Genomic DNA, 19510 nt, shown 5'->3' with positions numbered 1-19510 from the left:
GTCAGCTCCACATCCACTCCTGTCTTCTCAGTCTTAGATACTGTACAAAATTTAATTGACCGGAGCTCTCTGATGCAGATGAATTGGTGATTTCGGATCACTCAGTGATCTATGACCTGTGCAGCTTATTCTTAAATGCTCAGCATATTTGTAGGCCAGAGTCCTGAGATTCCAGGTTTTTTTAAGGCCAAAAGGCAAAATGTGCCCAGTGGATATAAGTGTGTGACTCCTCCAGGTTCATCATAACCCCCAATTCAAAACTTCTGTGCTACAACAAACACAGAGCTTGTTTGATTAATGGATTTAGTTCCTGGAAACTGTCTTAGCAGAATTTACTTAAGGCTTTCAACTTTGTGCTACAAAATGAGAAGTTTAACCAGGATATCGGTTGATGCATTTCCTTTGCTATTTTTCTAAGAGCAAGACTGGGAAGTTTTATGACACTGTGTTCTTAGGCTGGCAGGATTTAAACAAACAAGGTTCCCTTGACACAGAAAAGGTTGCCTTTGTTCTCATAGCAGTTTGTTTTGAGTTGAGCAGTACACTCATTTCTAATACATCTGGAAAGTGCCAAGATCAGTTACTTACCTTGGATCATAGTTCAGCGGACACTATGATGATTACATTTTAAGATTCATGTCTATCCTTTGTGTGAATACCCCTGGGGCCTTAAACTGCTCTGAAGGCACAGACTGCTCTCTGTGCGACTTTCCTCCAGGGTCACCATAAACTGCTTCCATTTGCCCTACCGATACCCATTATTTCTACATTTGACCTTGCCTCTTAGCTTTTGGCTCTAGGCTCACACATAGTCTGTACCTTCTCGTTTCCCTCCCCACCCCCACTTACCTCTTTCTCTATTGCTGTTGTGATGACTGCCCACTAAGTTTGTTTTATTGTTTTTTCCCCCATGGCTTCAGGCTCAACATGACCTCCACTGTACTCCTGCCTTGTCCAAGTCCTTCAGTCATGTCATCCCCTCCCCTCCTCCCTTCCAGTCCCCGTATGGCACCCTTCAGTCAGTTTATGGCATCTCTCTCTGGGACTTGACATCATAAACAATGCACCCCTCCCAGACTGTTCTACAAAGCTTTGCTTTATGGGTGTTCAACTACCTGCAGGCCATGCAGCTTCCCTGAACTCTGCCCACACAGGACTGCCTTCAAATGTTCAGTCAACAAGACAGCTGTGAATGAATATGATCTTCTCAGCAGAGATGAACTCTGTTGCCTTTAAATTCGTATTCCTTCTAAGCTTGTTTTGTCATGGTCCCAATTTTTAAAGCACTTTTCAGATTCCCTTATATGGTAAGCATTATTTTACACCTCTTACTTTCCCTTCTTTATTTTAAGCCCCTTGGGAGTAACAGTCATGAGTTAGAAATATAAGTGTCACCCATAGGACTCACTTCCAAAAGGTTCTATCTGACTAACGAATGACTATGTTTCTCATGATGGCAGTGAAGAAAGGAGGGAGAGTGATAAAAGGAAGACAGGTTAGCATTTATTAAAGTAATATAAATACAGATTGATTTTTTGATTCTGGAACAGAGCCAAGAGATGGATGATAAAGATGGCCAAAGGGTTAGGAAGGCTCAAAGGGCATTCTGAGTGTCTGGGGAAGACACTCTAGACAGCCAGGCTTCAGTGGGTGCTTTTCTTTCCCTGATTATTCATGTATTATCAGATTAGCCTATATGCTGGGGTATGTCCAGATATTTGGAGGCAGTGGGCAGGTGTCCAGGATCTATGACCAAAGTCGGCCGCATGTATTATACACATACAAAGGAGGTTGGCTGTGAAGTATGTGGAGAGGAAGCCTTGTCATTGACCCCTCCGAGTTACGATGTTCAGATTGTAGAACTGTGCCTGAAGGACAGGGCCTTCATTCAGAGGGGCACCTGGGTAGCTGTATGTGGGGTGATGTAGGACATAGGTCCATCAAAAGCAACAAGGACTCTGAGCAGGGATAGCAAAACCTGCCACTGCCAGCCCCCAACCGCAAACCCATTGCCAGTTCTGTGGGACCTGAGGTTTGAGCACAGTATCAAAGCCTTGTTGGCTATGCATTTGGTCTCTGTTCTCACAACCTTGGGGATTTTATCGCCCTTCTTAGAGGCCATTCTAATTGTTCAGCTTCACAGTTGAGCATCTTCTTCACTGAGGTGAATCCTAAAAGCTAGGTTCATTTCTTCTCTTATCTCTTTGCATAAACTTTAATGGGCAGGCAATCTTTTATCTTTTCTTTTCTTCTGTGTCTGAAAAGTTGTGATAACAAAAATAACAATGGTTATAAGCTTGTGTGGAGTTAATTATTTTAAATGAGCAAAGAATACCAAACACCTGAGAAGAAAATGGCTCAGAAATTGGAAAGAAAGCATTCTGCTCTGTTGCAGTTGCTTGGTATTTGGCTTTTTTATTTTCCTCCTGAGTAACATAAGAGCCATTGAGCTCAGAGGACGTGAACATCCTGTACAGGAAATAGATGGCTTATGGAGGGGGCGAGGGGGCACCTGGCAGTCGTTCTTTGAATCCTTCAGTCACTTGAATATGTTATAGAAGCAAGTAAAGGGCTGGAAAACAGGCTGTGCTTGGATGGCTTCCAGCACACTTCACAAAGCTCAGGAAAAGCTCAGCTAAGCTGCATGCATTTTATGTTTTCCTGAGGAAAAGACTCTGCTTGTTGGTCTTAGGGTTAAGGAGTTTCAGCAAGTTTTTATAGAGACACTAAAACATTCTCTTTATTTCCCTCTGTCACTGAGAGGAGCCCAGAGGGATAGAATCGAGGACGTGGACACTTAAGTGTCTGCTGAGCCGGTTAGCTCCCAGAGAGGTGTTGGTGCAGTGACTATGTAGTGGTGAGCCCCTAGCCACCTAGCTTCATTGAGGGTGTGTGTGTGTGTGTTATATAAAATCTTAGTTGAAATTTGAAGAAATTAAACTCAAAAGAGTGGATGTGTGCATTTCAGTATTTCTTATTTTTGACCAGATAGCCCAGAATGAACACCACTTCATCCCTGCTAGGAAATGGCTTTATCATGAGAACAAATAAGCACCACGGAAACTGTGAAGTAGGGAGAGGCAGGAAGGTGATGGAGAAGTGACAGTGGTCTTAAGACTGTCAAGAGCTGTAGCTTTTTTTTCTCTTCCCAAAATATTTTTGAAGAGAAAACTGAAGCATTTGCTGTTTCTTTGTGAGAATAATTTGGAATGCTCATTGGAGCAAAAAGGCCATTTATGAACTGACTCCAGCCTTTCTTTGGCCTGTTATATACCATTGTGTTTATTTGAAAACCGAGATTTACAGGGAGTGAATAGTAACAGGGACGAGAACCTGTAGTCATTGCAGTTTGCATTTGACAGTGCAGTTTTTTCTGTATCTGCTCAACTTAAATTGCTTCTTGGCCAGAAAAAAATGGAATGTTAGTTTTCTCACTTATGCTTTTCTGTAGGAAGCTTCCTACTATCATTAAGGCATTCTATCTCACTCACAAACTTGTATTTTTCTTGTTTAGAATTAATGTTTTATTATACTGTCATTTGCTTTCAATTTTTGCCATAAAAAGTATATACAATTATAGTAAATGGAGACCCTGGAATGTTGTTAGCATTAGGCAAGCAGCTAACAGTGCTCCTAGGTTTAAAATATCAGTGTATTTTTTCCAGGTTTTCAATTTTATTCTATTAAGATTAGAAATCAGACTCCTTTTTTGAGATGATTGCAATTTATGAGTAAGAATCAACTGGTTAAATAAGTGTGAGGGTAGGATTAGAAGTGAGTAAGGAAATTATCCTGGTGCTAATGAAGAAATGTGCAAAGAAAGATCTTCAACAAGAAAAACCAAGAGCTGTATTAAATTTCAGCTGTCACTGAGTGTCTTTCAAGAGAAGTTAAGTGTGCCCTTAAGTTAATTTCCCACTCTCTAACTAGGAAGAGCATATCGTACCCTTGACCAAGGTACTGATCACTTGACACAAGAGTATGATGCAAGGTGCCTAAACAGCCTGCACACGCTACGTCTAAAACCGTGTAGATCAGATACTTGAATGGAATAGTGACAGCCTAGCTCTACCTCAGCCTAATAAGGCAGCGCCACCTACTGCACACAAGCTTTATTTTATGTTGGAGATTCTCGAATACAAGCGGATCTCTACAGACGTAAGCACAAAACAAAATCATTTTGCAGTCTGTTCTCTTCTAAGATGTAAATCTGGGTCAATTTGTTGAAATACTTGTTTTCCTAGTGTATATATGTATGTGTCAGTGAATCAATATATGTATGTAAACATTCATATTGGGAATAATAGAGTAGGAGAGAATGGGAGATAGAAGAATGTAAATATGAAAAAAATAGGAATAAAGAGTATTCCTTTTAGATGTCTACTGATGGTTCTTTTATTCTGAAAATAAGTCTGATATACCTCCATGTGCCCTTTTACATGTACTAATGACATAAAAATCAAGTTAGTCAATGCTTCTTTAAAATGAACCGTTGTTCAAATTTCATCGTAGGCTGCCCACAAGTGAGTCCTTCATTAAATGATTACAGATTTAATAGGCCTTCATTGTATTCCCCTTTCTTTAGTGTTTTTTTATTCCTATTGTAACACGTAATTCTACAATATTTTAAAATAATAACTCATAATGTTCCTAATGTATTTTGCATTATAGCATCACATAAGCATTTACGTAAAGGATTAACAAGAGCACATCTTTTTATTAAGTTGGGGTCGTTAATTATTCTTTCAACAATTTTGGTTTATTTCATTTAGTCTATTACAACACAAAATAACTAAGTGATGGTAGATATGGTACAATAGTGATTATGATTCTTTTTCTCATTCCCTATAACTCTTCCAAGGTCTGAACTGGTTATTGACCATTTACATCATTCACAGTGAAGCTTATACTTTTGTGCTGAGAAGATCATATCGTTTTAGATCCTGAATTATAATTAATTTTCAGCATACATTCATTTCTATTAAATTTCTTTGTCATACTGCTATTAATTTATTTGTATGTTAATGGAATGTCACAGTCTGGAATGCATGGTATTTGATGTTTATCAGGGCCTTGATTTCCAAATAAACTAACATGTAACTTATTTGCATATCATATGCCAACATCATGATTATATAATTGAAACAAGTTAGCTATCTAGACATACAAAAAATACAGATGGTCTCAGTTTTGTTTTGTTTGTTTGTTTTTAAGATTTTATTTGTTTATTTGACAGAGAGAGAGAGCACATGCAGGGGGAGCAGCAGGCAGAGGGAGAAGCAGGCTTCCTGCTGAGCAAGGAGCCCAATGTGGGACTCGATCCCAGAACCCTGGGATCATGACCTGAACCAAAGGCAGACACCTAACCGACTGAGCCACCCAGATGTCCTGGTTTCAGTTTTATATCCTGATTTGAAGAGCCTATTTGAATTGTCAGAAACTTGATTTTTTCATACTTGTCTATATCTTCAAAATTTTATTATGGGGCGCCTGGGTGGCTCAGTCAGTTAAGCGTCTGCCTTCAGCTCAGGTCATGATCCCAGGGTCCTGGGATGGAGCCCCATGTCAGGCTTGCTGCTCAATAGGGAGTCTGCTTCTCCCCCTCCCTCTTTGTACTCTTTCTCTCTCTCTCCTTCTATGTCTGTCTCTCCCTCTCCCAAATAAATGAAATCTTTTTAAAAATTATTATTTTATTAATTTTCTTATTTTATAATAATTTAAAATTATAAAATTGATAATTTTATAATTTTATTAAATTATTAAAAATAAATGAATAACAACTTTTTTGTTATATTTATCATAACTTTACTAATTCGATTGGGGCACCTGGGTGGTTCAGTTGGTTAAGCATCTGCCTTCTGCTCAGGTCATGATCCCAGGGTCTTGCGAACCAGCTGTGCATCAGGCTCCCTGCTCAGTGGGGAGCCTGCTTCTCCCTCTTCTGTTCCCCCTACTTGTGCACGGTCTTTCTCTCCCTCTCTCTCTCTCAATTAAAACTGATTGAATATCTGCTATATGTTAGACTCTATGCTAGGCTCAGGGATTAAATTCCTTGCTGTCAGTGAGGTCCCTTTCTTGCAAAGCAAATAGTGTGTGGAGTTCTAGAACAAGGAACTGTGGGCACAAAAGTAACCCAAACTTCAGTAAATGAGGCAGAGGTGGGAGTAGGTGGGAGCAGGACAGGTTTGAGGAAATACACATTGTTCAGTTCACCTGGGACTCAAGACTGTGAGTGAGGCTCTTCTGAGAGGTGAGACTGGACAAGTAGGCAGAGGTCAGATAATGGAGGCTGTTTTATGTTTTTGGACTTTATTCTGAACGCTTTAGTGTTTTTAAAATGTTTAAAGTAGGGCAGTGAGGGAGTGAATGAAGGGATGGAATTCAAACTGATTAGAAAGCCCCCTCCAGGGACTCCAGGGACACTGTTGAGAAAGGGTTCAAGTAGGGCGTGCCTGGAAGGAGAAGGATAGTAACTGATCCAGGGATGATTGAGAAATGATGAAGGCAGAGGGCAAGGGGATGGTGAATGTCTACTGGGTTCTACAATGGTAGAATTCAATGTCCCAACAAATGTGAAGACTGTAGAAGTCCAGGAAAACTGCTTTCCAGCATGGAAGGAGTTTGGTGGCACCGTCCACGAGGCTACAGGAGGTCTCCAGACTGGAGGTGAGAAGGCTAGAGAGGAGTATATGTTAAGTATACTCAGCAGAGAGATTCAACAAGTGGCTGGCTGCAGACTTACAGAGTTCAGAGGAGAGATTTGGATCAGAGCTCTTCAAATCAAATCGTCATAAATCCTTAATAACGTGTGTACCTTGACTAAGAAGAATAAACTGGTTCCATCCTCCATGACCTTCCTCTAGCCCACTGTTCTTACACCGCCTTCCTCCCTGCAGAGGACTGGTACGAACAGCTGTATCCCCTCATCCTTACCCTGAAGGACTGCATGGGAGAAGTGGTGAACCGAGCCAAGCAGTCCCTGACGTTCGTGCTCCTTCAGGAACTTGCATACAGCTTGCCCCAGTGCTTGATGCTGACTCTCAGAAGGGACATTGTCTTCAGCCAAGCAGTAGGTGCCTCTTGGGAACACAGCATGGGGCTGGGTGGCTAAAGTGTATCCTTGGTGACGGTAGAGATCTACTTTCGGTAGGTTCGTTTTTAAAGGGATTCTTTACTTAGAGTTTTGATATCAGTTTTCCTTATCCATAATAAATATGAGCTGAACAGAAACAGCTTATGAGATCTTAAGGATTTATTTCTGCAGAGAGGTGGCCAAGTCTCTGAAATGTACATTCTGCTCCACGGTGCAGAGAGTCAGTGAAACAAAGGCCACCCATCCTGTCATCATATTATGCCCTGGGGTCTCCACACAAGCATGGTGGAAGGAAAGGGGCAGCAGCCTTGCATAGAGGTGGGACTGGCAGCTGGGACTGGCAAAAGGGATCTGTTTACAATTTTGCATTTATACAGCTCCCTAATGAATCCCAGGACAGGGCCTCATAATGATCTCTTGTATGTTTTGTTTGTCTATAAAATAAGTTAGCAGGGCAGTAATGCTTATTAGGCAAGATTTAACAGGACCACCTCTTTTGCCTTCATGCAATCCCATCTCATGACGTCAAGGCCGGTCTCCATCATGGTGGCTGTCCCGGGGACCTTTCTTCTCCTTTCTGCCTCCACACCCACAACTGAGTTTTATAGACGTACACGGGGAGGAAAGAAGACAGAAAGAAGGGAATATTTTAACCGAACTGTCTGTGTCCTCCACTAGTTCATGAATGTTTCACATACTTGAAAAATTTTAATTAAGTCCGTGATGCCTCAAAAATCTTAAATTTTTTTCAATTAAAGTTTGCTGACCCCAGTCAATTTCTTCAATGACTTTTTTTTTTTTTTTTTTTAGCTTGCTGGATTGGTTTGTGGTTTTATCATCAAATTACACACAAGTTTGCATGACCCTGGCTTCCTACAGCAGCTTCACACAGTGGGCTTGATAGTGCAGTATGAAGGACTGCTAAGTACATATAGTGAGTATTGCTTTAGCACGTCGTGTTAAAATCATATTCTCACTCATAAGGATATCTGATCCATAGATTCTGCAGTTAAAAATAAAAATGCGAAATAAACCTTTATGACATAAGCATTACAGAAATAATGTAACTTTCAATTCTTTGCATTCATTCACCTTGTAACTGTATTCTTACCCCCATTATGTTTTGAAAATGGAATTATAGATTATTTCATGGAGTATGAATAGTGGAGTCCTGAGCAGCCATCTGGCTTTTTAATATAAAAGGCTCTCTACCAACATAGTTTCAATGACTGGATTTTTAAAGTCCCAACTTTCCAATGTCTAGAACTGCGCTATTTAATACGTAGCCTGGTGTGGTTATTGAGCACTTGAAATGTGTCTGATCCAAATCATTATGTGCTAAACACGCACACCAGATTTCAGAAACTAGTAAAAACTAGTTTTATATTAAAAATTAATAATTTTACATTGATTTATAACTGAAATGATATTTGGGATATATTCGGTTAGAGTAAAATATATTATTAATATTAATTTCACCTTTATGAATTTTACTCTTTTAAAAATATGGCTACCAGGACACTTAAAATTACATATGTGACCTGCATTATGTTTGTATTGGGTAGTGTGGCTCTGTCTCTATTTCTAGAAATCAAATATCACTCCTGTCAATGGAAAGAGAGCTGCATGATACTCTGTTTCATAAGGGAATTAAAACCTCTCTATAGCCTTCCAGCTAATGTATGCATTCTTCTTTCCTTCAAAGGGTACTTGGACTGCTGGAGTCCACTGAAATGGTTTTTACTTCACTGGTGAAAACCTTCAGCCTCTGAGGAAAAGTGTTGAGAATATATTCACTGCATTCAGAAACTCATTCACTAAAATGCTAGAACAAATCCCAGCAGGGAGATGTAGTACCAAATGACATTTTCTTTAAATAGTATGTTTGTAACAATGCTCCTTTTCCCTTGTGTAGGTGATGAAATCGGAATGCTAGAGGACATGGCTGTTGGCATTTCAGATTTGAAGAAAGTCGCATTTAAAATAATTGAAGCCAAATCCAATGATGTCTTGCCAGTTATAACAGGAAGGCGGTAAGTGGTGCCTATTTCCTTGAGACCAAGCTTTGTTAGATATTTGTCTCAAGTCCTGACAAAGGAGCCAAGGAGAATTAAGGTTTGGTTTGGAAATTTTTCTTTTGTTCCTTTTTTCCTATTCGGTGGAGAAATGAATGTAGATGACATAACAGGGGAAGACCTTGAAAAACTCCTAGAAGGCTCATGAATGTTTATAAATTGTACGGTAGTGAGGTGAGCATGGAAATGCTCCCCCAGGAAATAGGAGGCATTCAAAAGAAGAGCAGGCATGAGAAGAACATTTTTCTCTTTATTACTGTCCAGTCCAAAGCTCTGTGTGTTTTTACTTTTGCTGGAATCATTTGGTTAATAGCGCCATAATTCTTGAAATGACTTTATATTAAATTCTGTTAAAAGCAGCAACATTTTAGAAAAGATCTATTTCTGTGTCAGGGGCACATACCACCATTTTTCTTAATTATTTTTGACAATTCACTCACAGACTGAAATTTCCAAGAATGGTTTTAAATAAATAGCTTCGAAGGTCAGTGAATGATGGGCAAAATATCAGAAATAATTAAGCAAAATAACAGTGCATGGACTAGACCTGCAACAGAAGAGTTCTACCCTATGGTAAATCATTTCGGTCAGAAGTCCACCAAATTGTAACCATTCTGGCATTAGTGCTTCTGACTGCTACACGAGGCTATTCGAAATTTGAAACATTCTTAGATCACAATGAAAAAATATGAATGTGCTAAAGAGAAAGCCCTTTTCATGCTGGAGAGAGATGGAGAGAAAGTAAGTATAAAAGTTCAAACTAAACTTGCTTTCTTATCTATAGTAAACATAAGATAGTTATTTTAAATTTTGTTTGAAGGATGCTCAGAGAAACATGATTGAATGGAAAGGTGACTATTTCATATACATAAAGAAAAAATATCCTCATAAAACTAAATATTTCATCTGTGGATGAATGCTTAATTTTCCATGCATTGGAAGAAAGAAGAATAAAATGGCTCATATACACACCTGGAAAACAGTACCACTCTGTATTATCAAAAGTGGGGATTATCAAAAGTGGGAGACTGATACCTTTATCACAGTTGATATGGGGAGTTTATCAGGCCATTTGGTGTAGCAGAATATAGGCTGTTTTTCTGAGGGAGTCTGCAGGCTAAATTCAAAAGTTACAAAACAGATTCTGAGTGGAACTCATAGGATACAGCAAAGTGAGCAGCTTGGCAAACCCCCTCTCCAAACAGCAACATTGCGATTGGACAGAATTGCTGAAAACAGCCACCTTGAGACTAAGGAAATAAGTCAAATGTGCCCACAAACTTACAAGTTCTTATTAATGAAAAACTAGTGGACATTGGTTAAGACACATGGTGTCTGGGGCAGTCTTGCCCGGAGTTGCTCCCATAACACCCAGCTCGGTCAGCACAGTTTTACTGGGCTAACACAGACTGAAGAGTCCAGCAGTTTCGCTACCAGAGGGGCTGACTTGATTTGGATAGGGAAGCAGAAAAAAACACACTCCTGAAAAGTTGTTGGAAACAGTGGTGATTTAGATAGCAATTTCGTTCACAGTAGCATCAAAAAGAACAATTACATCAGACCAAATTTAACAAAGTACTCTAAGAATTGTACACAGAACACACAAAATCGTGCTTAGAGAAATTAATAAGATCCAATAAACAGAAAGACAGTCCATGTTCCCAGATTAGGATACTCAGTATCGTTCAGATGGCAGTTCTCCACAAACCGATCTGTAGATTTCAGTGCAATTGCTGGCTAAATCCCAGTCGTCTTTTGTGCACAAACTGGCAAACTAAACCTAAAATTTGTATGGAAATGCAAAAGACCCAGAGTTCCAAAAACAATTTTATAAAAGACAAAAGAAGACTTCTACTTTCTGATTTCAACGCTTAATATAAACCCACAATAATGAAGACCCTGCAGTACAGGGGTAAGTATACACATAACACGCAACAGACTTTGGAGCCCACCTATAAACTATTACCTTTAGGGTCAATTGATTTTTGACAAAGGTGCCAAAGTAATTCAATGGAGAACGGAGAGTCTTTTCAAAAACTGTTGCTGTGACAATTCGTTATCCATACGCAGGCAAAATCCTTTAGAACCTCAATTTATACCTTACACAAAAACTAACTCACAATGGATCCTTGGTCTAAATGTAAGAGCTAAAACCGTGAAACTTCTAGGAGAAAATATTTGTTAAGTTGGGTTAGAGAAGGAGTTCTCAGATAGGACCTGAAATTCTAGATTCATGAAGTACACAATTCGATAGAATGTAATCAACATGATAAACTTTTAAGGAGCAAAAATATCATTAAGTAAATGAAAAGAGAAGCCACAGATTGGGAAAATACGTGCAAATCATATGTTTGATATAAGACTCGCACCCAGAATATATAAAGAAATCTTACAACTCAATAATTATGAGACAAAAAACCTAATTTAAAAATGGGCATAGGAATCGAATAGGTATTTTGCCAGATAAGATAGATGAGTGGCTTATGTGCACATGAAAACTTGGTCAACATCATTAGTCATAGGAGAATGCAAAGTAACCACACTTAGATACCGCTTTGCTTACAGTGGAAATCATCATAATCAAAAAGTCAGACAATAACAAGTGTTAGCGAGGATGTGGAAAACCTAGAACCCTCCTACGTTGCTGGTGGGTATGTAGAGTGATGCTGCCACTTTGAAAACAGTTTGGCAGTTTCTTAAAAAGTTAAACCTAAAATTACTCTATGACCCTTAGGTATATACCTAAGAGAAAATGAAACCATGTGTCCACAAATAAACTAATGCATGAATGTCGATGGCATTATTCTTAATAGTCCAAATTGTGAAGTATCCCGAGTAGCCATCAGCTTGTGAGTACATAGGGAAAATGTGGTGTATCTATACAACAGAATGCTATAAATAGGAGGAAAAAGGAACAACCTAATGATAGATGCTACAGCATAATGACTTCAAAGTCATCATACTAAATGAAAAATACTAGGCATAAAAGACTACATATGACATCATTTCATTTATATGAAATATGTGAAAAAGTAAAATCTGCAGAGACAGAAAATTGATCAGTGGTTTCCCAGGGCTGAGAGTGGTTTGGGGTGTGAATGCGAACAGGCATGAGGGATTGTTTTTAAGGTGATGGAAGTGTTGGGGCGCCTGGGTGGCTCAGTTGGTCAAGCGTCTGCCATCGGGTCAGGTCATGATCCCAGGGTCTTGGGATTGAGCCCCACATCAGGCTCCCTGCTCAGCGGGGAGCCTGCTTCTCCCTCTCTCTCTGCTGCTCCCCCTGCTTGTGCATGCTCTCTCTCTCTCTGTCAAATAAATAAATAAAATCTTAAAAAAAAAAGGTGATAAAAGTGTTCTGAAACTGGATTATAGTCAGGATTGCACAACTCTATAAATTTGCTAAAACTCTGAATTATACACTTAAAATGCATGAATTTATGTTGGCTGTATTTTAATAAAGCTGACAAAAAGTTATCGTAAAACATTATATAATGTTTCACCTTCAGAGCAACCTTTACACATGGACGAACTCATTAATTCTCCTCATATTCTTGACTTGAAATAAATAAACATCAGCCCTCTGTTAGCCAGGCTTTTGTAAAGGGCACTGAGAGCAATTTAAAAAAGAAAAATAATGTGTCCATTCATCTGAGGGTAGTGCTAACATCCCTGCTTGCTGGATTCATGGTATTTCCTGGTTCTCTGGTTCAAAGCTCAGGTAAGAAACACATCTGAGTCCATCATCCAGAGTAGTATATGTCAGCATTGTTATACCAGAAAGCTAAAAATATTTTCACAAAGAGACTCACTAATTGTCCAGTCCTTCTTTTCCCAATACATGTATTACAATCCCAGCACTATCTATAGCTCCAGAAACACATGGATTTTCATATATTCCGAGCAAAACTCTCTGCATTTCAATACTCACTTCACACTGCATCAGAAGATGTCAAGTTTAAAAATATACAAGCAGCTATTCTTGTTGACCATGTTCTGTGAATCCCACTTTAAAATTTCAACACTGAACATTAGGGGTAATTTTTAATGGAAATTTCCAATGAAAAAAGCCTTTCCTGTGATATGCTAATGTTGCAAAAATGATCAGAAACCCCCAAAGGTTACATCTTAAGTAATGAAACCATTCCATTTCCATCAAGCCATCACAAACTGGGGGGTTCATCAATAACAGTAACAATCAGGCCATGCGCAAAAATATCTTAAATGATTTGGTTTATTAGTTTCCCTATATTGAAAAATCCATCATAAATTACTTTTCTTATTCTTGAGACTGGCTGGGTTTTAAAAATAATTAAGTCAAGAAAATAAATATCGAGTCTCTTATGCACATGGCCCTGGTATACAAATGAACTAAACATTCTTCCTTTCCTAAAGGGGCTCAGAGTAATGGAGAAAAATTACAAAAATGTAAATAGTTCTTTACTCCAAGTAATTTAATAGCGAAGTGAACAAAATGATTACCGAATGAATTAATAACAGAAAATAAGCAGATAGCAGCCAAAAACTTGAATCAGCTCTATATTCCAACTGTTTGTTTCTTTCCAATGACTCTACGGCAACAATGAGTGAAATAAGCAATGCTTCTTCTCTTTGTCCTCCGCTGTCCTCAGTGAACATTACGTGGTGGAGGTGAAGCTGCCCGCACGGATGTTTGAGGCACTGCCTTTGCAGATTAAAGAGGGACAGTTGCTCCATGTGTATCCAGTACTTTTTAATGTTGGAATCAACGAACAACAAACTCTTGCTGAGAGGTGAGCTTCAAGTAGGAGATTGGTACTTCCATTGTTCTTTTCGGTTGTTATGGGTATGCCGAGCAGTTCCCCGTGCTCCTGCACACGAGACTCGGAGACACTCACAGGTACGTTTTCCTTTTGATCATACCAAGTCACGCGAGATGGCAAAGAGAAATATTCATATTTCAGGATTCCTGGCCCACATCAAATTTAAAAGCAGCAAAGGAATGAGGAAAATATTGATGCCAAGGCCGGATTATGTACATGGATTAGCTTTCTTCACGGTTCCAAATACTGCACGTGTGTATCCAATATTAGAATGGTTTACATTCATATGTATTTCAACATTATAAACTCAGCCAATTGGATCAAACTTTTCTGGACCTAAAACACTGTCTAGTTTTCCCCTTTGTTTATTAAAATAGTTGTTATCGGGGGGAGGTTAGCACATCTTTTCATAAATAACTTGCTTAGTCAAACAACAGATGATTGTACACAGTCCTGTGAGTTACCGTCAAAAACACCTTTTTGTATCTTACATGGTTCACACGTAGAGATTATTGAAAATATGGATAAGACTTAAAGTTCATAGAATACATTTTTAAAAGATTCTGGAGAAAGAAGTTGCCATCCTGCCGTGGAGAGGTTCCCCAATGGAGAAGTTCCTCGATGGGCAGTACTTTTGGAAAGTTTGATAGTCTTCCATATTTAAAAAGCTTTCTTGTCCATAATTCACTCTCCAAATGTCTCTTTCCCCTGCAGGTATCAGTTTAAAGGCGCCTAGCATATTCTTTGCCGTGACTTGATAAGTAGGTGTTAAACCTGTACCAATGTCTTTTACTAGATTAAAAATGCCACTACATTTCTGGTCCTCCTGAATTTCAGTGATGGGCAAGGTGCCTGTTTTTATCTATTCTCTTCCAGTGATTTTTCCTTCTCTCCCTCTTATCCAAAAGGCATTTCCTGGACGGCATAGGTTTTCATAATTCTCACCTGTCAGTTACAAAGTTAGGTGGCAGCTCTGTATTTCATGTTTAATTTCAAGTTGTGTAGAAACCATTAATCTCCTTTCTTATAGTATGCATAAATCAGAATATAATTTTATTCACTGTTGTACAAGAAGTTTACTTTGATAATTGAGCCCTGTTGCACATCAATACCTAACGTGAGATTATAGTCCAGGCGTCTGAATATATGTGCCTCACAGCAAGTCTGATGGTTGAGGTAAATGATATTTATGAACGTAAATTATACAATTTTGGGGGGAAGACACAGCACTTTCAGTTCATTGTTTTTTCTTTGATGCACTTGATTACGGAGTGTTTTGGTTTTGGATCAGTAAGTTAAACCCCGTTAGTGTGGTCTTGAGAGAGATGTGAGGGTCTGCATTTACAGGCTTTTCAAGGAAAAGTTAGCATTGTAGTTAGCATTGTATTTTCAAGCCCTCTACGGTAGGTTAATTTGCATCACTATGTCATTGTGACTATTTCAGCTGTTAGTCACTTTATTTTAAAAAGTCCCTTCCTGGGGCACCTGGGTGGCTCAGTCCTTAAGCGTTTGCCTTCGGCTCAGGGCATGATCCCAGAGTCCTGGGATCGAGCCCCGCATCGAGCCCCGCATCGAGCCCCGCATCAAGCCTCGCATCAAGCCCTGCATCGGGCTCCCTGCTCCGCTGGAGCCTGCTTCTTCCTCTCCCACTTCCCCTGCTTGTGTTCCTTCTCTTGCTGGCCATCTCTCTCTCTCTCTGTCAAATAAATACATAAAATCTTAAAAAAAAAAAAAAGTCCCTTCCCATGGGGCACCTGGGTGTCTCAGTCAGTTAAGTCTCTGACTCTTGATTTCGGCTCAGGTTTTGATCTCCGGGTTATGACACTGAGCTCTGCATCAGGCTCCATGCTGAGATTGGAGCCTGCTTAAGATTCTCTCTCCCTCTGCCCCTCCCCCTGCTCTACTCTCTCTCTCAAGAAAAAATAAATGAATGAATGAATATATAAGTAAATATAAAAAAAAGCTCCCTTCCCTTCCTTCTCTTTTATCTCTCTTGCATATTTTATATATGTGTGTCTCTGTGCACACACACCCATGCACACATACACTTTTTTTTTCATATCTGGAAGCTATAGAGGCACATAAGACTTGAAAAAGAGACAAAATGGCAAAGTACAGAAGAACTCAAAGAGAAGCAGGAAGGCTGGCACTCTGGTACCAACCAACTACTGATCTGAGTAAATCACTTCCTCTCTGTTCTCTGAGCCTTATTTCTCCAATTCTGAATTTTGAGCTTTACCAGGCAACATCTATAATTAGATGCTATGTAACCCAGGTGTAATATTTGACTACATACTTACCCATTGCCCAAATGTATGCTATGTGTATCCATTCTTAACCAAGTAAGTACTAATTACTCTGGGTTACCATAACAAAATACCTCAGACTGGGTGGCTTAAACAACAGAAATATTTATTTCATAGTACCAGAGGTGAGAATTCCAAGGTCAAGGTTCTAGCCAATTTCATTACTGGTGAAAGTTCGCTTTGACTTTCTCTCCTTGTGCTCACTTGACCTCTTTTTTGTGTACACAGAGAAAGTGAGCTCTCTGGTGCCTCTTTTTACAAGGACACACTAATCCTATTGGATTAGGGCCCCCATCTCATGACCTTTAATTACTTCCTTAGAGGCTCCATCTCCAAACACAGCTACTGGGGGGTGGGGCTTCAAAATGTGAGTTTTGGGGGAGGGCACAAACATTTAGTCCCTAACAATAACATCACTCCAGAAGGATGATCTTTTTAAACTACCATTTGATTATAATGTCTGAAAAAATTTAGAAAAGTGTATTTCGGAGTTTAGAGAAACTCTCCTGTAGATTTTCCTGCGTCTATATTCCTGTTCTCCAGGTTTGACTCTGTATAGATATTGAACATTGACCTTGCACCAGGCACTACTCTGCCAAGCCGTGGGACACAGGGAGCATGCAGTGTAACAAGACATGATCCCTGTCCTAAAAAAAACTTACCATCCCATAAGGAAGCCAGATCAACAACTAATACATTATAGTTTGACTCATGCAGTAAGCAAAGATGTGGAAGAGGGGGCAGGAATAATGGACGAAAGAAAGTGATTCACAGATGGGAGGGGAATTCGTCAGGGAGGTTTCATGGAGTAGGTGAGCCTCTCTTAAAGCCTGAAGGATGAATTGATCAAGCAGACAAGGAAGATAAGGCATTCTAGTTAGAGGGAGAATGACATGTGGAAAGTCCCAAAGGCATTGATATGCCACTGGTGAGGGAGAAGAGGGTAACTACACTCCCATAAGGGTTTTGGAAGCCTTCGTGGGGAAGTTAGATGTGAAACTGAGATTAGACTTCGTCATTATAGGGAGAGAAGAAGCAGTGAAGTTTACTAAACTGATATGAAGAACAGGTATTGGATTCACTTCTCCAACATTTCGTTTATTCAATGTGCAGCTCCTGGCACATAGTTGATGTTAAATAAATGTTTGTTGAATGAATGAATGATCTGACCATGGTGTAGAGGGTAGACTGGAAGGGAAGGAGCCTGAAGGCACAGTGCTGGGGTATTTGGGAGGCTCTATATCCAGTCTAGAGTGGATATAATTAAACGTCTAATATATAATGACAGTGTTAAAGAAGGAGAGTCTGCCAGACCTATGAAAAAAATCAATGAATAGTGGATGGGATGGCGAAAAGAGAGGAAATCCAAAAGAGTGCCTAGATTTTAATGTGAGTTAATGGCAGAATATTGGGGACATGTTTAATTTTAAACGAAAGGAGGGGTGGTTTCAGTTTGGGCTTATGTTGCATTTGAAGTGGGGTGGGATAATTCATACTGAAATTTTCAACTCATATCTGGAAATACAGATTTGGATGGAAATATATTTGGAAACCATTTACATATGATCGTTTTATAGAGAGACACCTTGACCATAAGTTTAAATCTGGGCAATGCTTAAAGAAAACCCAAGGTCAGTGAAAACCCAAGGTCAGTGATACACAGGTAGAGAGTTTTGGGTTGAAGAAGCAGAAGAGCACCAGTACAGAGGTGGTCAGCCTTCATGGTGTGGACAGAAAGTAAATGTTGAGGGGTGCCTGGCTGGCTCTGTTGGTTGGTTAAGCATCCACCTCTTGACCTGGTCCATTTCCAGCCTGGGCTGTTCACCCCTCCTTAGACAACCTGGTGGTCCCCCGCTCCTGGGAGGTCACCATATTGATGCTGAACTTAGTGCAGACACCTGATCGGCATGGTGCACTACAGCCCAGAACTCTGGGGCTCAAGCGATCCCCTGCCTCAGCCTCCTGAGTAGCTGGGACTTACAGGTGCGTGCCACCATGCCCAGCAAATGTCCACCTCTTGATTTCAGCTCAGGTCATGACCTCGGGGGCTTGAGATCAAACCCCTCATCGGGCTCTGTGCTGGGCGCGGAGCCTGCTTGAGATTCTCTCTCTCCCTATCCCCCCTGCCCCTCCCCGTCTCTCCCTCTCTCTGTCTCTTTCTCTCTTTCATCCTACCCTTTCTCTCCCTCTCTTAAAAAAAAAAAAAATGAAGTGTTGACAGACAGAGGTAAACCTCTCTGGAGATGATAGGGTCTACATGTGCCTACAACAGTTGACAGCACATGTAAGACTGTATGCAGCCAAGTGTCTGCTCTTGATGTTCTGGACCCCTCCTCAAGCTGTCATGGGTGAAGAGGAAGACTAGAGCATGAAAAAGAGGAGGCAGGGTTTTTCGCACTGTAGAAATAATCCCTGCAGAGGTGGGGAAGCTAACATTAACGACATACCAGCCATGCACAAGCACAGGAGCTGGTGTTACAGATTTGAGTTTTCATCCGAGTTCGCATTTGAGGAGTGTGAAAATCGTTTGGTGTGTGAAAAGGGACTGGTGGAATCAGGGCCAGTAGAGACTGGAATGTGTTTAAATAACTGTTGTGCCATGTAGACTCCATTAGGAAACTATTGCCATCTACTTAAAAAGAAGAGGTAAAAAGTGTTACTTTCAGGAGCTTCTTTATAGCCCATAACTGTTTTCTTTGTTCTTTTTTTAGGTTTGGAGATGTCTCTTTGCAGGAAAGTATTAATCAGGAAAATTTTGAACTTCTAAAAGAATATTACACAATATTTATGGAAAAGATGCCTCCTGATTGTAAGTATGCCAGTTTCAGAAAGCGATTATAAATTCTCAGGACAGGTCAGACATAGAGGTCAATGGGAGAAAGACGCATGGGGTAAGAATGGGAGAACAAATTTGAGATTATCTGAACCAAGAAGACTGATTGCCCAGGTGGCATGGATGACACCTGCCTTACTGCCTTGATTGCGCTCTTGATGTCCTGCTGCTCATGCTAGGACATTAATTTCAGTGCCACTGGAAAATAGCAAAAATCTAAAAATAAGGAGCTTATAATTAGAAATCTCAATTGAGTCCAATAAAAATTTTATATAATTCTTAACCATGTAAAAGACTTTAATAATAACGATTTAACTTTCTGATTTATAATCTGTATTAGATAGATTGCACATGTACAAGAAGAAAATCGGATAGAATACAAGTTTATACAGGTAATAAAAAGT

At 39.8% G+C, this 19510-nt stretch overlaps 1 protein-coding gene across 9 annotated transcripts in view; it reads left to right on the top strand.

Moving 5' to 3' along the window:
• INPP4B (inositol polyphosphate-4-phosphatase type II B) overlaps positions 1 to 19510 on the top strand; it is a 745035-nt gene that overhangs the window by 650538 nt on the left and 74987 nt on the right. For all 9 annotated transcript variants that reach the window (XM_087866479.1, XM_045798922.2, XM_087866474.1 and 6 more), the window contains 5 exons: positions 6897 to 7069; positions 7904 to 8027; positions 9009 to 9126; positions 13797 to 13937; positions 18985 to 19082. In XM_087866479.1, coding sequence (XP_087722605.1) covers positions 6897 to 7069; positions 7904 to 8027; positions 9009 to 9126; positions 13797 to 13937; positions 18985 to 19082 — 654 coding nt within the window. The remainder of the gene's footprint in view (positions 1 to 6896; positions 7070 to 7903; positions 8028 to 9008; positions 9127 to 13796; positions 13938 to 18984; positions 19083 to 19510) is intronic.

This window comes from Ursus americanus, chromosome 13 (assembly GCF_024610735.1).
Source record: "Ursus americanus isolate L20-20 chromosome 13, mUrsAme1.1.p, whole genome shotgun sequence".
Taxonomy (NCBI): domain Eukaryota; kingdom Metazoa; phylum Chordata; class Mammalia; order Carnivora; family Ursidae; genus Ursus; species Ursus americanus.
The sequence above is the reverse complement of the archived record's forward strand: the minus strand, read 5'-3'. Positions and strand labels throughout refer to the sequence as shown.